Source organism: Babylonia areolata, chromosome 1, assembly GCF_041734735.1.
Source record: "Babylonia areolata isolate BAREFJ2019XMU chromosome 1, ASM4173473v1, whole genome shotgun sequence".
In the NCBI taxonomy this organism is placed as follows: Eukaryota; Metazoa; Mollusca; class Gastropoda; order Neogastropoda; family Buccinidae; genus Babylonia; species Babylonia areolata.
The window spans coordinates 63293842-63316808 of NC_134876.1; the positions used below are offsets into that span (position 1 = coordinate 63293842).

Genomic DNA, 22967 nt, shown 5'->3' on the forward strand with positions numbered 1-22967 from the left:
CACAGAATGAAGTTGATTCATTATGTCAGTTCTGCAACCCCCTCCCCCCAAAAACAATAACAACAACAACAACAACAACAAAAAAACAAACCAAAAAAAACCGAACAACAACAAAACAAATCAAATAAAAGAAAAAGGAAGAAGAAGATAATGAACTGTATTTCTTTCTTCATTGTCCTGTGATTGCAATTGATTATATGTTGTCCTGTTTCACACAGCATAAGAGTACAGCATATTCCAACAAAATTTCATAAATACCCTGGCCAGTTAAGATTCATGGCATCTGTTTATGAACATACAATCTGAAATTTGTTAGCATGTATCTAAAAAGCATTTTAGTTGTGGTCTGCTCATCTGTCTTATAAAACATTTGACTAAGTTTATTATGACAAAACTGACAGTGAACTAGGTGCATACAGAGAGATTGTTATGTCAGCCTCTTCATGAGGGACAGTAGCCTGTTCTTTTAGAAATCATATGTATCCGTATCCATAATAAAGATCGCAGAACTCTGTGAACTGAATGTTACACACTGACAGTCTCAAGTAACATTATTTGAATGCTGCTGTTCTTTTGCCTGGCAAGCACATGGTCTTAGCCTTCTGCAGGTAGAGATGAGTTTGATAACCTACTAGCTCACAGCCCATATGGGTCACGTTGTTCAGTGTTTGGGCCTTGATTACCTTCTGCTACTTTTCATCTCATCAGCTGTCCTGTGTCTCTGCTGCAGGTTGAGCCTCGACTGCCCAGATCTGAGAAGCTGAAAGGGATGACGAGGGAAGGGATACCCCATTCTCTGCGTCCCCACATGTGGATGAGAATCTCAGGAGCCTATGAAAAGAAGATCAAGTCAGACCTGTCCTATAAAGATGTTGTGAAAGCCAGTTCAAATGATCATCTGATGACATCGAAACAAATTGAGAAGGCAAGTGGAGTCAACTAGATACTTCATGGTGTAGAATGAACTTTGGTGTTGCTTGTATTTTAGAAGGAAAATTATTATTTTAGAGGAAAGTATATTTTTGTTAAACGTATTTTCTACTTACTCATCAGATGTGCAGAGATTGTTCTGTGCAATTAATGGATGGCTGCATTCTTCAGTTTTGGTGTTATTTTTTGTTTTTGATTGCCAGAGAATGTGTGTGTGTGTGTGTGTGTGTGTGTGTGTGTTGTGCTGAGTTGTGTTAGGCATGTGTGATTACATTCATCACCATATCTGAATTGATACCACAGGACTTGCTGAGAACAATGCCCAGCAACGCCTGTTTCTGTAACATCACCAGCACTGGCATCCCCCGGCTGAGGAGAATTTTGCGGGGTCTGGCCTGGCTCTACCCTGACATTGGTTACTGCCAGGGAACAGGCGTGGTGAGTACCAGGGTCCTGAGCATGGTATTGTGTATGATTATGATCATGGCAAACAAAATTCCTTGAATGGGAATTTACTCTTTATGCCTTGCTTCATGAGAACTTGCCTTCTAAATTCCTTGAATGGGAATTTACTCTTAATGCCTTGCTTCATGAGAAACATACATTCTGAATTCCTTGAATGGGAATTTACTCTTTATGCCTTGCTTCATGAGAACATACCTTCTAAATTCCTTGAATGGGAATTTACTCTTAATGCCTTGCTTTATGAGAAACATACCTTCTAAATTCCTTGAATAGGAATTTACTCTTTTTGCCTTGCTTCATGAGAACATACCTTCTAAATCCCTTGAATGGGAATTTCCTCTTTGTGCAATGCTGCATGAGAAACGTACCTTCTGTAAATTCCTTGAATAGGAATTCAGTCTTTATGCTTTGCTGTATGAGAGACATACCTTCTTTTCATTACACAACGATTAATGAATGAATACATGCTGGGTGTTTTTGTGTTTTCTATGATGAGTGTTATATTCTGTGAAAAATTATAGTGACAGGACTGGGTACGACCAGATGGATCAGGGAGTTAGAGGTCTAGAATAATGTTTGGGAGGGTGTATGTTGTCAGAAAAGCCCTAGCAATAACATACATTTTTGTAAGTTAAACTTGAAGTCAGTTGAACAGGTTATGTTAACACTGCTCATCTACAGTATTATGTCTGTACAATTATTGTGAATCCTGCATTGTTGATATTGGCTGCCAATCTATTCAGCTTGCGCATACCAGTATCATTTTGTTGTCGTTGTTGGCGGTGCTGACTTCGTCAAATATCCATTGGTGTTCTCTTAATGTGTTGAATGTGGATCATATCACATTGACTGAGAAGAAAAGAACGTTCTTTGCTAGGGAAAGGAAAACAATCTTTATGGTCATGTGTGACCTTGTGACCCACAGTTACTGTGACTGGTTGCTTACAGTGCCCTCTGTTCAGTGTCTGAGGTTTTTGCAAAAGATTGGAAGTGCTCTAGATCTGTGCATTATTTATTAGACTCAGAATAAAACAGTCATATTTCTATGGGAACTGGAAAGGCTGGCAGATGCAATATATGTTGGTACACAAGTGGAAGTATAGAAATATTGACAGACATACCAATAAACAGAGGATAATAAAGTGTATGTGTGTGTGTGTGTGTGTGTGTGTGTGTGTATTTCACTGTGTATGTGTGACACTTTGTATGTGTTAACTGCACGTGTGTGTGTGTGGTGTGTGTGTGTGTGCATGCATGTGTGTGTGTGTGTGTGATCAGATTGCAGCCTCACTGCTGCTGTTCATGGAAGAAGAAGACACGTTCTGGATGATGTGTGCCATTATAGAGGACCTGCTGCCCGCCTCCTATTACTCCTCCACCCTCATTGGCATTCAGGTACTGTGCTGACTGGTGTTGCTGCGCTGCATTTGTTCAGAACCACGATGCTTTGTAATAGTTGTTGTTTACTTAATTTCAGTGTGTGTATGTGTGTGTGTGTGTGTGTGTGTGTGTGTGTGTGTGAGAGTGAGTGAGTTTTAGTGTGAGGGAGGTGTGAGTGTGTGTGTGTGTGTGTCTGTGAGTGTGTGTGTGTGTGTGTCTGTCGTCTGTCTGTGTGAAAGAGAGTATGTGTTTGTGGAGAGAGAGAGTGTGTGTTTGAGAAAGAGAGAGCGTGTGTGTGTGTGTTTGGGAAAGTTTATGTGTGTGTGTGTTTGTGGGAGAGAGAGAGAGTGTGTGTGGGAGACAGGGAAACAGTGTTGAGTGTTAGTCTTAGTGTGCAAGTGTGAAAAAGGCAGAGAAGAATGTGTAATAGTGAGAGAGATAATGTGAGAGAGAGAGAGAGAGAGAGAGAGAGAGGGTGACTGTGTATGTGACAGAGAGAGACAGGATATGTGACAGAGAGGGTGAGCATGGGTGTGTGTGTGTGTGTGTGTGTGTGTGTGCGTGCCTTTGTTCTAGTGGATGAATGTATGAAGATGTCGGGTATGAACAGAATTGCGGGTTGATATTTTCCAAAGTAGTTTATGTTATGTTTTGTTTGTTTACTTGTTTAAGTAATAAGCAATCCTCTTCATCAGACTTCTCTATGAGCAGCTTGTTTTCTGTGCTGTAATAGTATCCCGCAAGTGCATTAATGTATCATTATGCAGAATTTTGTCAGGGACAGCATTTTTGTTGCCTTGGTATATTTTTTTCATGTGTGCTAAATGCATCACTACATACACAGGATCTTGGTATATTGTCTGATTGGGATGACTAGCATCCAGACCACCAGTCAAAGTCTTGTAGAAGGGGGTTTAAATTCCTGGTTAATAATTATATGGGACTCCAACCCTTAGACACTTGCTTCCTAGTTGGGTGCATTACTGTTAAGCTACAGCTCTGCTATCATTATAGACTGACTGGTCTGATCACTAATGCCTTAATTACACAAAATAACCCTGTCATTATCCATCTGTTAATGAGCCTTTGTGGATTGTTGTTTACAAGTAATTGATCACATTATATCCAATGTCTGATTTCACTTATATGTATTTAAAGCCTGTGGTGTATTTATCAAGCCAGTGTGTAAGGGTGTGCTGTTTGCAACAAGTATCAAGAGCAGACAAAAGAAACGGAATAGCACTGAAGCAGTAGGTTCCCAGGAGAGAAAGGCTGATTTTGTGTGTATGGAAAAAAAAAAGTGTAACACAGACTGAATGCTGTTACCATATTAACATATGTTTCAAGTTGTAAGCTGTTGTTCCGGTGGAACATTTTCTTGAAGACTCCTGGTATATCTTAGGAACAGATGTGTGTTGTGGGGTTCAGATGTTGAGAGCATGAAAAAAAGGTGGTGTCTTGTGTTGTTACTTGCAGGCAGATCAGCGAGTATTGCGTCAGCTCTTGATCAGTTACCTGCCGGACATTGACTTGGTTCTAAAGGAACATGACATAGGTGAGTTGACCTCCATCCTCTGGCATGGTTTTTCACCTTGCTGCTGCCTGCAATGGCCCAGAAGTGTAGTAGTAGTCACAACATTTATCGTCAAAGAGAAATACAAAGAATCACATGTTTGTGCATGGGTAACAAAAATATTTTAAACAGAAAAATATAAACTCAAATGCTTCTGCATGCTCTGACATTGAAACCAAAGCCTGCAAGGCATTGAGCAGTGGAGATGAATACAATGTATGTTATGTGTTATTAAATTATTGTAATGAAGGAATTTTTTGTTAGTATGGTGAATCATGAATTTATGGAGGTTATCTTATGAGCTGATATTTCTGCTGTGTTATTTGTCACACAGGAAGATAGTCGGATTAGTTTATTCAATTCTGTGTGAATGTTGACTACACTGCATGTCACTTGTTCTAACATTGCAGCTGTTTTTTTTCATTTCGTTTGTTTACAAGATCTGTTTGACATGTTTTCGCCTTGATCTTAAAAATATGAACTACAAAATTAACCTGCAAAATTAGTTTTGAAGAGTGAATATAGGACCGCTCTTATCACATTTGTTCACTTCATTGTGGGACCTAGCAGAGGAAAGGGAAAAAAATCTGGTTGATGTAAAGCTGTTGACATGTGCTATTACAGTGTATAGTGACTGAAAAAGGTGTGCATTAACCCCTTGCCTGCCGAACGTTTTAACAATTTTGTAATTCCTGTGTGCCGAGGAAAAACTCAGGGTTTCCAACTAAGCGCAGACCCCCCCAAAAAAAAACCCAACCCCATGAACTATTTCCTCGGATACAAAGATGTATCCTTGAAATTTCGCATATATATTTCTGCATGAACATACCCACATGTTGTACAAGTATGTGCATGTGCACACACAACACATACACTCTTACAGTCAATCGCACACTCATTCACACACATGCATACACATCACACTTGCTTTTTACCCAACTCTCTTTGACACCATGAACAAGATCTCACAGCACAACTCACAATGATTGAACGCTTCCCTGTGTGCCAGCATCAAACTTAGCTTGCCCTTGCTGATGTAACTGACTTGAACCCACAGCATGGAATGTATTGTATTGATTGTCACAACCAGTTTCTCTGTGTGGATTTGGGGCTGCTCTCTCAGAGGGAGAGCACGTCACTACAGTGCCGTGCCAGCCAGAAATACCTTTTCCTGTCTGCAAGTTTATTTGTTTTACTATCAAGTTGGATTTTTCTACAGAATTTTGTCAGAGAAAATGTGTGTTTCCATTGTTCTTTTACATGCACTTAGGGTTTGGCTGGAAGGGATGTGAGTACAAATCCTTGTACGGGACCCGAAACCTTCAACAGTTGCTTCCCAGTTGGGCACACTATCACAAGGCCACCACTTCACACATAGGTAACCTGAGGGGTGGAATAAAAAAAATCCTGGTCTGTCATGGGATTCAGACCTGTGGACGGACACTTGCTTCTTAGTTTGGCACATTACCACAAGGCTGTGGCTCTCCACACTTGGAACGATTGCATGGCCTGAGAGTAAGCAGTTAGCAGTGAGTGAGCCCTGTGGCATGTGTGTGGGACTAGTGCATGTTGGTTGCAGAGCTGTCTCTGATCTCCCTGCACTGGTTCCTGACCCTGTTTGCCAGCGTGGTGCACATGAAGGTGCTGCTGCGCCTCTGGGACCTCTTCTTCTACAATGGCTCCACCGTCATCTTCCAGATCACCATGGGCATGCTCAAGCTGAAGGTTCACTGCCTTTTTTGGGGGGCATAGTATAGTGGTAGCAAGTGGTGGTGAAGGATGATTAGGGGAGTGTGGAAGTTGAAGGTTCAGTACCTTTTTTAGCGCTTAGCTGTGGTGGTAGTAGTGTGGTGATAACTAGGGGTGGGCTAGGATTGAATAGGGGAATGTTTAAAGTTGAAGATTCAGTGCCTTTTTTGGCGCTTAGCTGTGGCGGCTTTAGCGTGTGGTAGGATTGATTAGGGGAATGTGGAAGCTGAAGTTTCTTTGCCTTCTTAGCACTTAGTTGTAGCGACGGTAGTGTGGTGACAACTAGAGATAGGGTAGGATTGAACAGGGGAATGCAGAAATTGAAGGTTCACTGCTTTTTTTAGCACTTAGATGTGGTGGCTTTCATGGAGTCTCCTGTCGGACCGAAGGACGAGTAGGCAGGCAGGGTTGTCTGTCGGTGTGTGTCCTCATATGGGAGAAGAGGCCGATTCTGGATGTGCAGCACTTCCCACAGGTGTTGCAAGGGAAAACATCTCTAGAAGTTGAGCCTTGCTTCCTTCGCTCACGCTTCTCCTTAATGGCCAGCGTTCTCTTGTTTTCAAACATCTTTATGCCACTAGAGCACAGCATCCTCCAGCGAGAGGGGCCAAGGGCATCAGTTTCCCAGGAAGCGATGTCTGTGTCACAGGCTTTGAAGTTTGTCTTCAAGGTGTCCTTGAAGCGCTTGTAGGGTCTTCCAAGTTCGTGGTGGCCTTCCTTCAGTTGGCCATACAAGAGCATCTTCAGGATCCTGCTGTCTGTCATGCGGACAGCGTGTCCTGTCCAGCGTAGCTGGCACTGCATCAGCAGGCTTTCGATGCTGGGCGGGCCGCTCCTCTCTAGGACCTGTAGGTTGGAGACCCTGTCTTGCCTCTTTATGCTTTAGTGTGGTCATAACTAGGGGTGGGTTAGGATTGAGTAGGGGAATGCTGAAACTGAAGGTTCAGAGCTTTTTTAGCACTTAGATGTGGTGGCTTTAGTGTGGTGATAACTAGGGGTGGGGTAGATTGAATAGGGGAATGTGGAAGCTGACGGTTCAGTGCCTTTTTTTGCGCTTAGCTGTGGCGGTGGTAGTGTGGTGATTACTACTACTAGGGGTGGTGAAGGATTTGATTTGGTGAATGCTGAAGCTGAAGGTTCAGTGCCTTTTTTGGCAGCTGTGGCGGTGGTAGTTTGGTAATAACTATGGGTGGGGTAGGATTGAATAGGGGAATGCTAGGCTGAAGGTTCAGAGCCTTTTTTGGCACTTGGCTGTAGTGGCAGTAGTGTGGTGATAACTATGGGTGGGGTGGGATTGAATAGAGGAAGGCTGAAGCTGAAGATCCAGTGCCCTTTTTTAGCACTTAGATGTGATGGCTTTAGTGTGGTGATAACTAGGGTTGGGGTAGGATTGATAAGGGAAATATGGAAGCAGAAGGTTCAGTGCCTTTTTTGGCGCTTAGCTGTGGCGGCGGTTATGTGGTGGTAACTAGGGGTGGGGTAGGATTGGATAGGGGAATGCTAAGCTGAAGGTCCATGCCTTTTTTGGCGCTTAGATTTGGCGGTTTTAGTGTGGTGATAAGTAGGGGGGGAGTAGGATTGAATAGGGGAATGCGAAGCTGAAGGTTACATGCTGTTTTAGTTCTTAGCTACGGTAATGATGAAATTGATAATACTTATGATAATGATAATAATGATGGTAATAATAATGTAGATTGACTCTTACTCCTTCCTGACAGAAAGCTTGTGGCATTGATGAAAAAGTTAAATGTAAACATACTTACATCAAAGTACGCCATACAGGAACAAGTGCATGCACACACAAACACACCTACACATGCACAGGCATGATGAGGAAATGTTCAAAAAGCACATTAGTCAACAAAAACATTAGTCAACAAAGTGCCATGCAAAACGGAAAAAGTTGTGTTATGAGAGACTTAAAACTGAGCTGGTAGTGGTAGTGTGTTGATAATTGTGATGTGGAAATTAAGCCTCGAGTGAAGAGTGTAAGTGTGAAGCACAAATGTTTTTCTTTTTGTTTTTTCGTTTGGAAAATATTTAATGTTCATGTGCTAAGTATAGTGATTAAATATACATTAATTATTTTTCATTGTTGGTATCTAGCACATACTGTTTGTTGTTGATGTATGGCATATGTATGTGCTTGTGAATGTAAGTGTGTACATGCATGTTTGCAGGTGTGTTCATGTGTGCATGCATGTGTGTGCCACCTAAACTTTGATCAATTGATTCTCTGTTTTTGATCCCATTTATCACAGCAGTATGATAGTTTTGTCTCTGAATCATTCTATGTGCTTTGCAGAAATGTGTTCTGTACCACACATTAGTAAGTTTTTCTGTTACATGCCACAGCTCTGTGTTTGTGTTTTTAGTACTGCACCTGCCATTTTAAAATATTTAATGATTGATTTATAGTATGATTATTGTGTGATATTTCATAAAGTACATGTTATTTAAGAACATATCACTTACTGTGTGATAAATCAAGCTGCTGTGTTTTAATATTTTCAGGTTTTAATCTCATCTTGATAAGTTTTTACTTTTTGTCTTTTTAGTTCAACCTTTGTCATGTGCGTCAGACTTGACTGAGGGTTGAGAGACAGTAAGGAATAAGAGACAAGCCTTTGCATGCACAAATAATTTATGAACAGATGAATGAAGTAATATTTTTGTATATATGTTTTTTCGTTTTGGTGTGGTGAACAAAGCATGTGTTGTATGGTGGAAGGAAAGAATGTATGGGAATTATATTGTGTTTTATTGTATTGACATTTATTTTATTGTAATGTTTCTCTTGTGCAGGAAGAAGAGCTGAGAACACTGGACAACTCTGCCCAGATTTTCAACTCCTTGTCAGACGTTCCTGGAGATGTTCAGGATGTGGATGAGTTGATTGATGTGAGTCCTTGTTACTGTCATGGGTTGAAGTATTTCAGTATTATGCAGATTTCCGCATTGGCATTTTTGATGATGAAAGTTTACTGTTTTTCCATTTATTTCTTTTTTTCGGTATTGAGACATGCTTTTAGGTCAAGTGGGCCTTGAGCCTCAGTGGCAAACTTTTCAGTATTACAAAAATGGGTTACTCCCACCCATGTACTTTGATATGGATGTATGCAAAAGAAACCTGCCACGGCAAAAGAAGGTTCAGCAGCCTATATTTTTATTTTTGTTTGTTTTTTGTTTAAAAAGAAAAGTTGTGTTTTAACTCATATTTTGAAAGAAATGTGAAACCAACCACTGCGCAGTTTTGCCTTTTTAAAATTTTCTTTATTTTTACTAAGTGGATTGGGGAACTGGTTATTTGGGATAATTGTGTTCAAGTTCTTTTGTAGTTCTGAGTTTTAGATGTGGAAACCATTTGTTCTTAATCAGCAGAGCATTTGATGTTCTGTCAGCAGTGTTAGCTGTTAATTCTGTTTATATTTTCTTGGTTTGGCACCTGTGTTTCTAATTAAATGTGGGTGTTAAGTGTCTTTGTACGTGTGTGTGTGTGTGTGTGTGTGCTTGCGCATGTTTGTGTGTGTGTGCACACGCATGTGTGTGTGTTTGTGTCTGTGCGTGCGTGCGTGCATGCGCGCGCGCGCGCGTGTGTGTGTGTGTGTGTGTGTGTGCACACGTACATGTTTGAATTCATACCAGCTATGTGTGTATCTCAGTATATTTGTATATGTAGACAGAGTCCATTTCTGTATTCAGGTTGCTTTTAGAGTGTCTGGGTCTCTGACGGACGTGGTTGTGGACACACATCGCCGTAAACACCTGGCTTACCTGATGGCCGATCAGGGTGCGCTGGTCAATCCGGAGTCCAGCAGAAACCTTCCCAAACAGGTGAGCAGATGGTTGTATGGTGGTATTGTGTTTCTTTTAAGTGGACAGTTTTGTCCCTGTATCTCTCTTGTTGTCTTTAGTTGTATGCTTTGTCTTGTCTGCATACATGTATATTTGTGGTTTTGAGCTCTGTGTGCATGCGTGTGTACATGAGTGTGTGTGTGTGTGTGTGTGTGTGTGTGTGAATTATTTTAGTACCCAAAACTTTTGGAGGTGCAGAGTACTTCACACACACATCCATGCGTGCATGCATGTAGGCTTTTCAAGCAGTTTGTCTGTGACAGACTGGTGCAGAATGGTAGAAGAGCCACTAAAAAATGGTGCTTATCAGTCTGGGAAGGGATGGTATTTCTGACATGATGCCAGTGTTATATTTGGGGTGGCTGCAGTCACTAAGTGCTGGCAATACTTCACAGTGAACTGGAGCTCTTTGCATAAATTTCACTCTGTGTGGAGTGATGGCCAAGTGGTAATATGTCTGCCAAGGAAGTGAGAAAATCTGACCACACAGGATCGAATCCCACCCTCACCAGTATTTTTTCCCCCCTCCACCAGATCTGAGTGGTGGTCTGTTCGCTAGTCATTCGGATGACATGATAAATTGAAGTCTCATGTGCAATATGTACTTAGTGCACGTTAAAGAACCTATGGCAACAAAAGGGTTGTCCCATGCAAAATTCTGAAGAAAAATCAGCTGTGATGTACATGTGTGTGTGTATGTGACTAAACTTGACTGAATGACGCATAAATCAATTGGTGAGTGCCTAAAGGCAGCTGTCAGTCAATTCTACCGGAGATTAGAAAAGAGAGATAAACCACTTGCAGAAATTGCTGAAGCCAGGCAGCCTGCGCCGTGAGACGCATTCATTATTCATGAACTGCCTTTGCCCCGCCCAAACTAAGGGAAAGCGTCAGTTGAACGCAGTCTCCTGAGTGATTTTATAATTTGGATTACACCTTTTTTCCCTTTTCTGTTTGCTTCATCCCAGGCAGATGTCAAACTCAATTTTGTTGTGAATAACATTCCTAAATATTTATATGTATTGGTTACTTTTATTTCCCTATCACCACAGCACCATTTTTCACGAGTCGAAAGATGACCTCCATTGCGGAAAACTATTATATTGGTCTTATCGAGATTCACTGTTTGTTGTAGTCTGTCTGTTTCTTGCTTAAGGGCATTTAATTGATTTTGTAACCCTATGGGTGTGTCAGACAAGAGAACAACATCATCAGCAAATAGCATTAAGAGCAAATCTGTTGCGCCAGGTATCATTTGTATTCCATGTCTCCCCTTCTTTGATAACTCCACTGCCATTTCACCGATGAAAAAGGAAAACAGCTGTGAGCTTAGCATACAACCTTGTTTAACCCCTCTTGGACACTGAAAAAAGTCTGAATAAATACCTTTTCCACGAACACATACAAGTACAGAATCGTAGATGCTTTTAACAGCCATGTAAACCTCCCGAGAGAGAGAGACAGAGACTTAGAGAGAAAGAGCACAATACAACGGTCTGCTCGGGCAACATGAAGCGTTCGTATATGAATTATATATATGATTATGTACATATAGATAGATTTAGATTTACATACTGATAGATCTATATGAAATTATGTATGTATGTATTCATGCATGTATGTATGTATGTATGTATGTATAGACAGATGTTAGAAGAGAGACAGAGCTGAATATGTGTTTTATGTTTTGATATATATATATTTTTTTTTGTTGTTGTTGAAGAAATGGTGATGTAAACCAGAAAGTGTGAAGAAAAAGTAGCGTTACGAAAACGCAGTTCAATAATTTACAACTGTCTCTCTCATGTGCAACATTGCGCTGGGGGGGGGGGGGGGGGGGGAGTTGGTGGTGGGGGGAGCTGCTTTATTTTCTTTTTATATTATCTACATTCAAGCAGATGCAAACGTGCTAAAAACCAAGCAAAAATGAATCAGTTTTCATTGTATACAGCGAATCTTACTACACGTGGGAAATTCCAGGCATAACTTAACTTTCGCTTTACTGCAGCTGAACCGTCAGAACCGACTAGTTTCCTTCAGGTGGGGAAGGAGAGGGTGATTTACCCCCACCCTTCCGCACTGCGTGTGTGCCCCAAAACGGCTTCAGCACTGTTATAGACAGTAAGAAGGGGCCTGCCGCGAGTGGTTTATCTCTCTTTTCTAATCTCTGATTCTACCCAGGTAGGCAGCCTGTTGTGCAAATGACTGAGTTTGTAAAAGAGTTTCGTCTTTGATCTAAGATAGGTGCTGTATAGAAATCAATAATGATAATAATAATAATAACCATATGAAACAGTACTAGATCACCACAAGATAAGGTTCTGTACCTTTTCCTCTTCACCACCAACCTGTGGGGCAGCAACTGAACAAACGTCACCTGCGACGATCCCGGTCCCTGGTGTCGCTGCTGCTGTGGGGAGGTGGGCTGGACGACGAGGACGGGGGCAAGGCCAAGAACATCAAGCAGACAGAGCTGCTGGTGGACCTGCGGGAAGCCATCCTGCAGATTGCCAGACACTTCCAGTCCCTGGACCCCAAGAACAACAAGATGGTCAGTGGATTGAAGTCTCTCCTACTGTCGTGTTCTTTTTATGTGTGTGTGTGTGTGTGTGTGGTGTCCAGTGTGTGTTGTTTGTGTTTCCAGTCCTTGGACCACAAGTACAAGGTGCTCAGTGAGAGTGTGGAGGGATATATAAAAGTCTCTCTGGTTACTATTGTTTTGTGCTTATATGGTGTGCAGTTTGTGTGTTTCCACTCCCTGGACCCCAAGTACATTAACATGGTCAAGAGGGGGGTTGGGGGGGAAGGAGAGGGGGTATGGAAGTCTCTCTTGGTTACTGTTGTTTTGTTTTGTGCTGGTATGGTGTGCAGTACATGTAATTTGTGTTTCCAGTTCCTGGACCCCAAAAACAAGATCGTCATGGGGGTGGGGGTGGATGTATGGAAGTCTTTCTTGGTTACTAATGTGTTTTGTTTTGTGTGTGTGGTGTGCAGTGTGTGTGTGTGATGTGCAATATGTGTTGTTTGTGTTTCCAGTCCCTGGACCTCAGGAACAAGATGGTGAGAGTGATGAATGGAAGTCCCCCTTTAATGTTGTGTACTTTTGTTTTTGTGTGTATGGTGTGCAGTATGTGTTGTATGTGATTCCAGTCAGTGTGTGTGTGTGTGTGTAAGGGGGGGTGAGGGGGTAGATGGAAGCCTTCCTTACTGTCATGTTTAAAAAAAATAATTTTGTGTATGTGTTTGGTGTGCATTATGTGTTGTTCGTTTTACTAGTGCATGAACCCTAAGAAAAACAAGATGTTCAGTGGGGTTGATGTATGGGAGTCTGCTTTACTGTCATGGTGGTTTGTATGTGAGAGTGTATGTGTGTCGTGTGCTGTATGTATTGTTTGTGTTTATGTGTGTGTGTGTGTGCGTATGTGTGTGTGTGCGTGTGTGTGTATGTGTGTGTGTGTGTGTGTGTGTGTGCAACAGTCTGTCTGCCTCTGTGAGTGTTTGAGTGTGCACAGTTTGGAAATTTCTTTGAGGTTGACAAGATTTTAGTCTGCTATCAATTCTAACTCTGAAAATATTATTTGCAACAATATGATTGCCCATGCTAATCTTTTGATCTGAATTTTTTAATTACACTTGGGAATTTTCTGCAATATCTGTGTTTGGGATTTAATTTTCCATCCCTAAACAATTGGTGTCTGCATTGTAAACAACAACCAAGCATAAAAAGTTGGTTATTCTCATTTAGCGTAAGTGGATACTCATTTGACAGAGTCTTCACATTGTACACATCACGTATTTTCTTTGACCTTATTTTTCAGTTTTACAGTTTTGTGTGCCCGTCTTTGACTTGTTTCATCATGTATTCGCTGATACAGATTGTAAACTGAGGTCCCTGGCCTGATTTTCAGTGTTTTTCTTTTTTTCCTTTTCTTCTTTAGCTGTTCTCCAGCCTGTTTTGTATTTTTTTTTTATCGGGGTGGTGTGTGTGTATGTATGTGTGTGCGTGCGTGTGTGTGTGTGTGTGTGTGTGTGTGTGTGTGTGTAGAATCTTCAAGCGGACTACAGCATGGAGAGTCACGCTCTGGATCTAGAAAACTATGTCAACGTGGCCCGCAATCGTCGGCGTCGTGCCAAGGCTCTCCTCGACTTTGAGCGTCATGATGATGATGAGTTGGGCTTCCGCAAGAATGACATCATCACGGTGAGTGTTGGTACCATGCTCTGTTGTAATTTGTTTTAATCAAGTTTTTGGCTTTACAATTAGTTGTTTTTGTGTGTGACTTTATTGTCTCAAGCATGCAAGGTAATAATAAGGGGGATGGGGGTGGGGGATGGATGTTTTTTTTTCAATATATGATTATATAAAGCTTTCTGTGTGTGTTTTTTATTTTATTTATTAAAATTTTTTTTTTCTTTTTATAGAAAAGATACCCCAAAATCAAAACAAGCAAACAAAACAAAACAAAACAAAACCAGCTCTTGAGCCTCAGAGAAGAAATGAAATAACCTGATAAAAAGGACGAAAAAATTGACAGTTGAATGAGTGACCACTCCCCATGGTCATGGTACAAATCATGATCATTTGTGCATAGCTGCTTCAAATGAATCTATTATTACAAAATGATATGAGTAATCTGGCTCTACTTATACTGATATTCCTTGACATTTTTTTTCAAACTTCAAAAAATTCAAATCAATCTATTATTACAAAATGATAAGAGTAATCTGGCTTACTTATGTTGATATTCCTTGAGATTGTTTTTTTCAGACTTTTAAATTTTTTTGCGAAGATGACATGTACGGTGATAATACCTGTGAATGAGCAAAACATGATTGACATTTGAAGGGTACAAAATATGTTGAATTGGAAACAGGTCTTATTTGAAAGCAGAAAAGAAATATTCAGAAAAAGAAAAGTTGTCATGGCTTCTGACATATAGTTTAAACTAATTGGTATGTAATGTGCACACAGTGAGAAAAGCAGAACTTGCAATCTGAAATTTCTAACACAAAAGCACTGTATATTTTACATTTTGTATTCCGTATGGTCGGGTATTGGGTCATCAGGAAGTCAGCCAGATTTTAAATAGGTATTAGTTCACATGTTTCTGTTATTTGTTTTATCTCAGTGCCTGAACACTGCATTGGAGTGTGTATACTTTGGTCAGGTATCTGCCAAGGCTTTCTTTTTTTTTTCTCTTCTTTCTTTTTTTTTTTTTTTTTTAGCAGATGTGATGAAGTGTTAATAGATTAGTTCACATGTTTATTTTTGACTCCTCCTTGAAACTGAAAGTGTTCTTTTTGTGTGCAGTTGATCTCCCAGAAGGATGAGCACTGCTGGATCGGGGAGCTGAACGGCCTGAGGGGATGGTTCCCAGCCAAGTTTGTGGAGGTGCTGGACGAGCGCAGCAAGAACTACTCCTCCGCTGGGGATGACTCTGTCAACGAAACCGTCACTGACCTTGTCAGGGGCACGTAAGTATGGCTGCTTTTTTTTTTTTTTTTTTTCGCTGTTTGTATGAATTTTTTTTGTGTATGTGTTTGTGTGGAAGTATGTGTGTGTGCAGGATGTCATGTTGCCATGGGTGGGAGTACTTCTGTGTATTGCTGATTTCTGTATTGGCATTTTAGTGATTAAAAAAAACAAAACCTTTTCTTTCTTTTTTTTACCATGTTTTGGCATTAAGACTTTACCCATTTAACCTTGGGGAGTTTACACTGTCAGCAAGCTTCCATACCATATTGATGTGGAAAAAAGCAACAACTGCAGAAAATAAACTGTTTCTCCTTCAAATGACATGTGGACACATCTAGAAAGAAGTAGAAGTTAGTTAGTTCACTTTTCTTGCACTTTATTGTTCACTCACTTTTCTTGCGCTTTATTGTTCACTTTTCTTGCAGTTATGCATATACAGGAATGTGAGAATCATTTTAATGAGATGCCAGAGCAATACTTGGGCACAGGGCTAAGCGAGATATGAGACCCCTGGACTCTTGACTGCAAACTTTTCAGTATTACTGAAATGATACACTGCATGTTGATGTCTGGTTTTGATGCGACAGATGAGACAATAAACCAAGGTCCCATGTGCAGCATGCACTCAGCACATGTAAAAGAACCCACGGCAACAAAAGGGTTGTCCCGGGCAAAAATTCTGTTGAAAAATCCACTTCCACAGGAAAAAAACCCCCGAAAAGACTGCAGGCAGGGGAAAAAACAAAAAAAATGGGTGGCACTCTCAGTGTAGTGACACGCTTTCCCTCGGGAGAGCAGCTTGAATTTCACACATAGAAATCTGTTGTGACAAAAAAAGAGTAGTAAAATAATAATACAATAATGCTTGAGTTCGTGAAAATACAGGTCTCTGTAGCATTATAAAACAGCAAACAAAGAAATGAATTCCAAAGACTGAAGGGTTTATTGATAATTGGGAGGGAAATGAAGGTGATCAGAAAACTTCGGTAACTTTTTTTTTATGGGAAAGACCACCCTGCATGTTTCTCTTGTAGAAGATGTATGCACAGTTGTTTCCCTTGTTCTAGTTGTGACGGCAGTTGTCTGAGAATGGGTTGACAGGTGGGTGTATGCCTGATCAGGTCAAGGGGAAGAAAAACACAAATATTTTTTATTGAAACTGTTTATAACATCTGTGATCCAGTTGTGCAAGATGTGTACATGGAACAGAGTCAGTGTGTCAGTTGTTGTCCTCTCAAGGAAACAACTCTTGGAGATGATGCCTGTCACTGCATTTGTGGGTTTTCTGTGGGCAGGTTATGTCCTGCACTGAAGGCGGTGTTTGAACACGGACTGAAGAAGTCCACTATCATGGGAGGCCACTGTCACCCGTGGCTGTTCATTGAAGAGGTTAGTTTCTGTTCAGTATGAGAATATGTTTGTTATTTTGGACAATGTTGCAGTCTCTTTGTTTTGCTTTTTTTTGTGTGTGTGGTCTTTCTCTGTCTTTCTGATTTCATTTGTTTGTTCCATAATTTTTTTTCCACAGAATTAGATGATAATGCTACTGCTACTACTATTACTACTACTACTAATTGTGTGTGTATGTGTTTGATTGTGTATGTGTGTGTTTGTGTGTGTTGCATGTGTTCATGCATGTGATTTGTTTCTCTTGTTTGTCTGCTTCTGTGTTACTTGCCTCCCATCGGTGCTTTCATTGCAAGAACAGATCCCCCACTCTCATATGGCAGCACGGCTGAGGCAGTATTTATTCAGTAGGAAAGCAAGGAGAATTGACTGCTGTTTAACGATCATTCATTATATTTTGAGTCCTTGGAGACTTGACTTCTTTCCCACTATCTTGATTTTCAGTTTGAAAAAAATATTTTAAAAACACACAAAAAAACCCCAACATACACACCAAGGGAAACAAAAAATAGTGGTACATTTTACATGTTGTAAATAAACTGGCATACAAAAAGAAGTTGGAAAAGTTGGCAGACTTTCACAATTTTATTACATGCAATTCTTGCCTTTGTGTTTCCCTTTTTGTCTGGTTTTATCCACATAACTGAATACGTTGCTCTGTTGACAAATCTAGTACATAAAACTTGCCTCTCTCTGTGTCTTTCACTTAATCATTCCCTCTCTCTCCCTCTTTGATATTGCAAGGAAAAAACCAAAGCAAAACAAAAAACAAACAAACATGAAACAAACAAAAAAACAAACAAACAACAACAATAACAACTGATTATGCTTTGTACAGTGAAAGAAGTGATATTTGGGAAGGGAATGAAATCTCATGTGGAGACAATAGGGTTAGAATTGTAGATTTCTCTCCCGTATTTTGAAATACCACACAGAGCATAAAAAGAGTTTAACCCCCAAATCTGCCAAATCTGTGGGGAAATCTGCAATATCATTTAAACCCTTGATTGCCAAACATAGGTGAAATGAAATCAATGCGGCATGAATTTAAAACTGCAAGGACCAGTTCTTCTTTATCTTTGAGTGGTGTAACTGGTTTTGTAAAACAAAAACAACGCGTTCCTGGCTTACATTCAGAATCTTCATTCACTATTTACAATACAGTTTAGTGATGCGCCTGTTGTTTTTGTACATGAAAAAGCCATACATGTTAGTATGTAAATAAATGCTGGCATCTGACAATTGTTGTGGGAGTAAATGGTGGGAGATCAAATGAAATTCTTTTAGAGAGAGAGAGAGAGACAGACAGACAGAGAAAGGGGATGTGGGGGTGACTGGTTGGGGGTGATTAGTTGGGTGGGTGTGGGGGAATCAAGGGGGTAACCAGAGATGTTTATTTTGATACATCTGCTGGCCAGTTGACAGCATTTAGTGTACAGTCTGCTTGGGTAAAATGGTGTACACGCCTCGTCAGAACAGTTGTTAATTATAGTTTTTTTTAAACATGCAACCATCTTTTTTTCTTCTTTTTTTTTTCACCACCTTTCAGTGATGTTTTTATTCAAATGGGGGTCAGTAAGTCATAAAACGTCAGTAATCTGTAAAACAAACTGGAAAATCTACACACACACTTATAAACTTGCTTTCACGTATGCTTGTACATATAATAATACTGTACATTTATATAGTGCCCTTTCTCACTAAGAGCTCAGGGCACTTTACATGAAAGAAAAATATTACAAGTAACATAAAACATTCATGGCCACTCTTTCTCAAAAAACCCTCCCCGCACTCACACTCTCCCTTTCCCACTCTACATACATCCAAAGTGAGCTGACATGGGTGGTGTTGGAGAAAAGGAAGATGAGAGTACTTATAGACAGGTTTTAAAAAGAGTCTTTAGTGATGAGCAAAAAGCAGAAATAGAATCAGATGCACAGATATGATAAGGAAGGTTGTTCCAGATGTGAGGAGCAGCAAAGAAGAAAGAACGTTCACCATAGGTTCTTGTATTGACATGAGGAAGTTTCAAAAGGTAACCGTCAGAGGAAGAGCGGAGATTTATTGTGGGATTGTAAACACTGATAAGGTCAGAAAGATAAGTTGGTCCTGTGGAGTGGAAAGCAGAATAGCAGAGACATGCAACATTATATTTAATTCTTGCTTCAATGGGGAGCCATATATGCAAGACACTCACACAGACCCACACACATGTACATGAGATAGGCTCACAAATGCACATATGCATACATAAAAATGCATACATTTCACATGTTCACACTCACACACACACACACACACACACACACACATACACATAGATACATGCACGCACACAGACAGACAGACACACATGCACATGCACAAGCGTTATTCCTTTTCGTGTGCTTGGTGCATAGTGCACATGGGATCTTGGTTTTCTTCTCATCTAGAAGGCTAGTGCCCAGACCACCACCAGGTCCAGTAGAGGGATGAGGGACAGCATAAGTCCTGTTTATGGGACTCAAGCCCATGGGCACTCACTTCTGAGTCTGATGCATTACCACTAGGCCACCACTCCGCACTTCATCATGTGTGTTCAACAAGCGCTGTGCACCGCGTGACACCTGTGCAGCTGATGCATGCTTTTCTGGTTTTCACCTGTTGCAACGTTTGTCTTTGTAACAGTCTCCACTTCCTTGATCCCATTCTCACCTTTCTGGTTTCAAAGCTGCCTAACTAGCACGCATGGGGAAAAAAGTGCGGGTTTTCCCTGAGCATTTCCTTTTTTTCTGCCTTTGTCCCACATTTAAATCAAGGCAATTATAATTTCTCCTGGCATGAAAACTACTTCTGTACCTGGGCTCCTGAAAATGAGTCAGATTTGGGGTTTGAGGTTTGGAGGGGAAAACCGTCTGTTGCTCAAGTCATCAGACTTGCTCCGCTCAAAGGGTAGAATACCGCACTGTTGTTGTTTTTCTTGGAAGAGGGGCATATCAAGTACTCTGGTATATAGGGCGCAGGTCTTGGTTACATGGGGTGTGGTGAGTGTGAGGGGGGAGTAAAGAAAATACAGTTGATGAGTGGAAGCCATCTGTTAGCTGTGTGTGGAACTGAAAAAGAGTGGAAGATAGGCGTTGATACTTATGCAAATAACAGCAGTGAACATCTGAAGTCTTCTGTAAAACATCTTCTGTGATCAGATTGAAAACATTTTATTTTGGAAATGCTCTTTTTTGTTGTTGTTTATTATGAAGGATTGTGTGTAAATTGGTAAGATGTCAGGGCCCGCAACAATATTATTAAAAAAAAATTACTGTCATTGCCAAGAGCTTGGAAAAAAATTACATGTTTTGAATAGTTGCTTTGTTGGGGTCAGTTTTTTTTTTTTTTTTTTTTTTTTTTTTTTTTTAATTGCGGTTGTGAATAGCTTCACTTGAGTTGAAATTCACCCCCCAAAAACGGAGTATGGCTGCCTACATGACGGGGTAAAAACGGGCATACACATAAAAAAGTTGCAGCACACAAACACAGAAGAAGAAGAGTTGAAATTCTGGGCATGATTTAATTGTATACATTGCAGCCTTTTTCCTTTTTTTCACCCTTGACATTGAGAAATTGTACAGAATGGTACAGTGCAATGGGAATTTCCCCAAGACGTTTGGAGGTTACATGATTTTTTTTTGTTCAATTTTTTTCCCTCATTGCAAGGATAAACCGTGAATCTGTAACCTGTACTGATAAGTTGTTATTATGCAAGATTTGGATGTGTGTTTTTAGAAATTTTTTAATTGATTAATGGCTGGTTTGGTTGTGGCTGGCATGAAAAAAAATTAGCAAAAAGGAAAATAAATGCAAGATGAATTTTTGGAAAAGTCGATTTTATTTCTATATTTTTCAGCAGAAGGTTAAAGTCCAAGAAAAAAAACCCCAACAACCATCAACAACTCCTTGCCTTAGCAAATATAGAAACACAAATTAATTATTCGTAGTCCAAAATGGCATCCAGGAAACAAGTTTCCATGCTTGGAGATAATTAATCACGTTCGTTAATCTCTAGCATCACATGTTGTGTCTGTCAGACTGATGGATGTATGCTTGGCAGTGCCTTGCTGCTGTCAGCACAGGTACGCTTACATCACCCTCGAGAGGATGTGCACTTGGGTTGCACAAGCATGTAGGTTTAAGTGAATTAATTTGTCACCTCTTTTGGGGCATTCAGGAAGAAAGGAGCACAGACCAGATCCCCGGTAATAGTGGCAATTTGAATATGACGTGGATATATGCGCAAACAAGAATGTGAAGGATGCACAACCACAGTGACACACCCACACATGTATGCACATGTAATGCATACTCCGACACAGCCATGCACACAGAAATACAGACCCCACACATAGACCCCCCCCCCCTGACCCCCACCTCCAAACAGTTTCTATAAATTCTCCCATGAAGCCCAGAAGCTTATATATGCCTGTTCTTTATGGTGACATGCGCACTTCCTTTTTTTAATTCTTTCTCTCTCTCTCTGTCTCTTTCTCTCTCTCTCTCTCTCTATCATACACAACTGTAATGTCCTGTACATGTGCCAGGTGTATAGATATGTTGTTCTAGTTCCATATCACTTCCCTATTCTTTTTATTTATCTTTTTTTTTTTCAGTGCTGGAAAATGCATGCATTTGTCAACATTCAAAACTACCATTTAGAAAATGTGCGAATTTTGGAGCCAAGCGCCTCTTGTTTATTTGTTTAATGTATTTTGTTTACTACAAGATGAGACAGCAACAACAACAATCAGCTAAAAAGAGAAAAGAAAAAAACAGCAAAAAAACAACTAGACTTGTCCCCCCAAAAGATTGACAGACAAGGGGGTCAAGGGTGTCATCCGGCGGGCAGAGGCTGAGTGGGGCCGGTCACTGGGTGTGATTCAGGGGATCACACCGGTCTGACCCAGGGGCATATAATCCAGATTGATAGAGACTTCCTTGGAACAGGCGAACTGGATTAACCCCCCCCCCACCCCCCACCCCCCCACACTCACACACCTCCCTGGTATTCCACACCCTTTGGCTTCTTCATCTGTCGTGGTCTCAGCAAGCACAGAATGAGTGGGGGAGTAGGGGAAGGGTTGGGGTGTGTGGGGGGGGGGGGGGGGGGGGGGAGGAGAGGTAGGTGGTTGACCCCTAAACTGCTGCATGAATCCAAAAGTGCATTTGTTACTTTTTTTTGCGTGCTTTTAAATGTTGTCATTAATTTTGCTAGACAAAAGAACTGCAAATCCCAAGAGGAAGAAATCCAGATAAAGAATAGTGACTGACAAAAACAGAGTGACTTCCTGACCTTAAAGCTCAGTTTTATAGCATTGAGATGACAGGTGTCACAGACGAGAGTGGTTTTCAGCAGCAGTCAAGAGGTTAAAGGGTGGTGTTGGAAAAAGGGGCAGTGAGAATGATTTAGATGAACTTGAGACAGAAGTTTGTGTTTCTGTTCTCTCGTGAACGTTTACAAGTGTGTTTCTGTTCTCTTGTGAATGCGTGCACTCATTGCATGTTGGTGCATAAGTGTGTGTGAAAGAGAGAGTGTGTGTGAGTACATTCACAAGGTATGAATGCATGTGTATGCCCTTCAGTGTGTTAAGATAAAGATGAAATACCCAGCATTCACCATTGACTGAGAACAGGACATGATGCCTTCACAGCAAAGAGTCAAAGAAAAGCCATACACTCATATAAATGCAGATGCAGATTTGAATACACTCCACAAACGCAAAAGAAAAAAAAAAATACCCCAAAATGAACATGAATGATGACACAGAAAAGAATAGGTTGGAATAGGTTCTGTTTGGGCATCAAACAATTTCCAAAACAGGGAAGCGTCAATGGAATTCAGTCTTCTCATTGTGCAAAGATTTTCAGTCACCCCTTTTCTACTCTTTCTAGCTACTTCTGACCAGTCAGACGTAAAACTTATTAAGGTAGTAAAAACCATGCTTTGATACATATATGAATTCATTACCTTTACCCCATCATTCCCATACCACTATATATCATTTGATGCAAGGTTGCCCCCTTTTCAGAAAACTGATGTTGGTTTTATCCAAATTTACTGGTAAATGTTGTCTGTCTGCTTCAGGTTTTAGTACATAAAGTTGG

The 22967-nt window shown here is 40.6% G+C and overlaps 1 protein-coding gene across 8 annotated transcripts in view; it reads left to right on the forward strand.

The window, feature by feature from the left end:
• Nucleotides 1-22967, forward strand: part of LOC143285373 (small G protein signaling modulator 3-like) — an 81923-nt gene that overhangs the window by 24086 nt on the left and 34870 nt on the right. For all 8 annotated transcript variants that reach the window (XR_013055688.1, XM_076592604.1, XM_076592622.1 and 5 more), the window contains 11 exons: nt 731-925; nt 1234-1368; nt 2674-2790; nt 4252-4330; nt 5928-6073; nt 8903-8998; nt 9800-9931; nt 12312-12503; nt 13998-14153; nt 15264-15427; nt 16724-16817. Coding sequence is in view for 7 of the 8 variants with exons in the window: in XM_076592604.1 (XP_076448719.1) it covers nt 731-925; nt 1234-1368; nt 2674-2790; nt 4252-4330; nt 5928-6073; nt 8903-8998; nt 9800-9931; nt 12312-12503; nt 13998-14153; nt 15264-15427; nt 16724-16817 (1506 nt within the window). In the remaining variant the exon portion in view is untranslated. The remainder of the gene's footprint in view (nt 1-730; nt 926-1233; nt 1369-2673; nt 2791-4251; nt 4331-5927; nt 6074-8902; nt 8999-9799; nt 9932-12311; nt 12504-13997; nt 14154-15263; nt 15428-16723; nt 16818-22967) is intronic.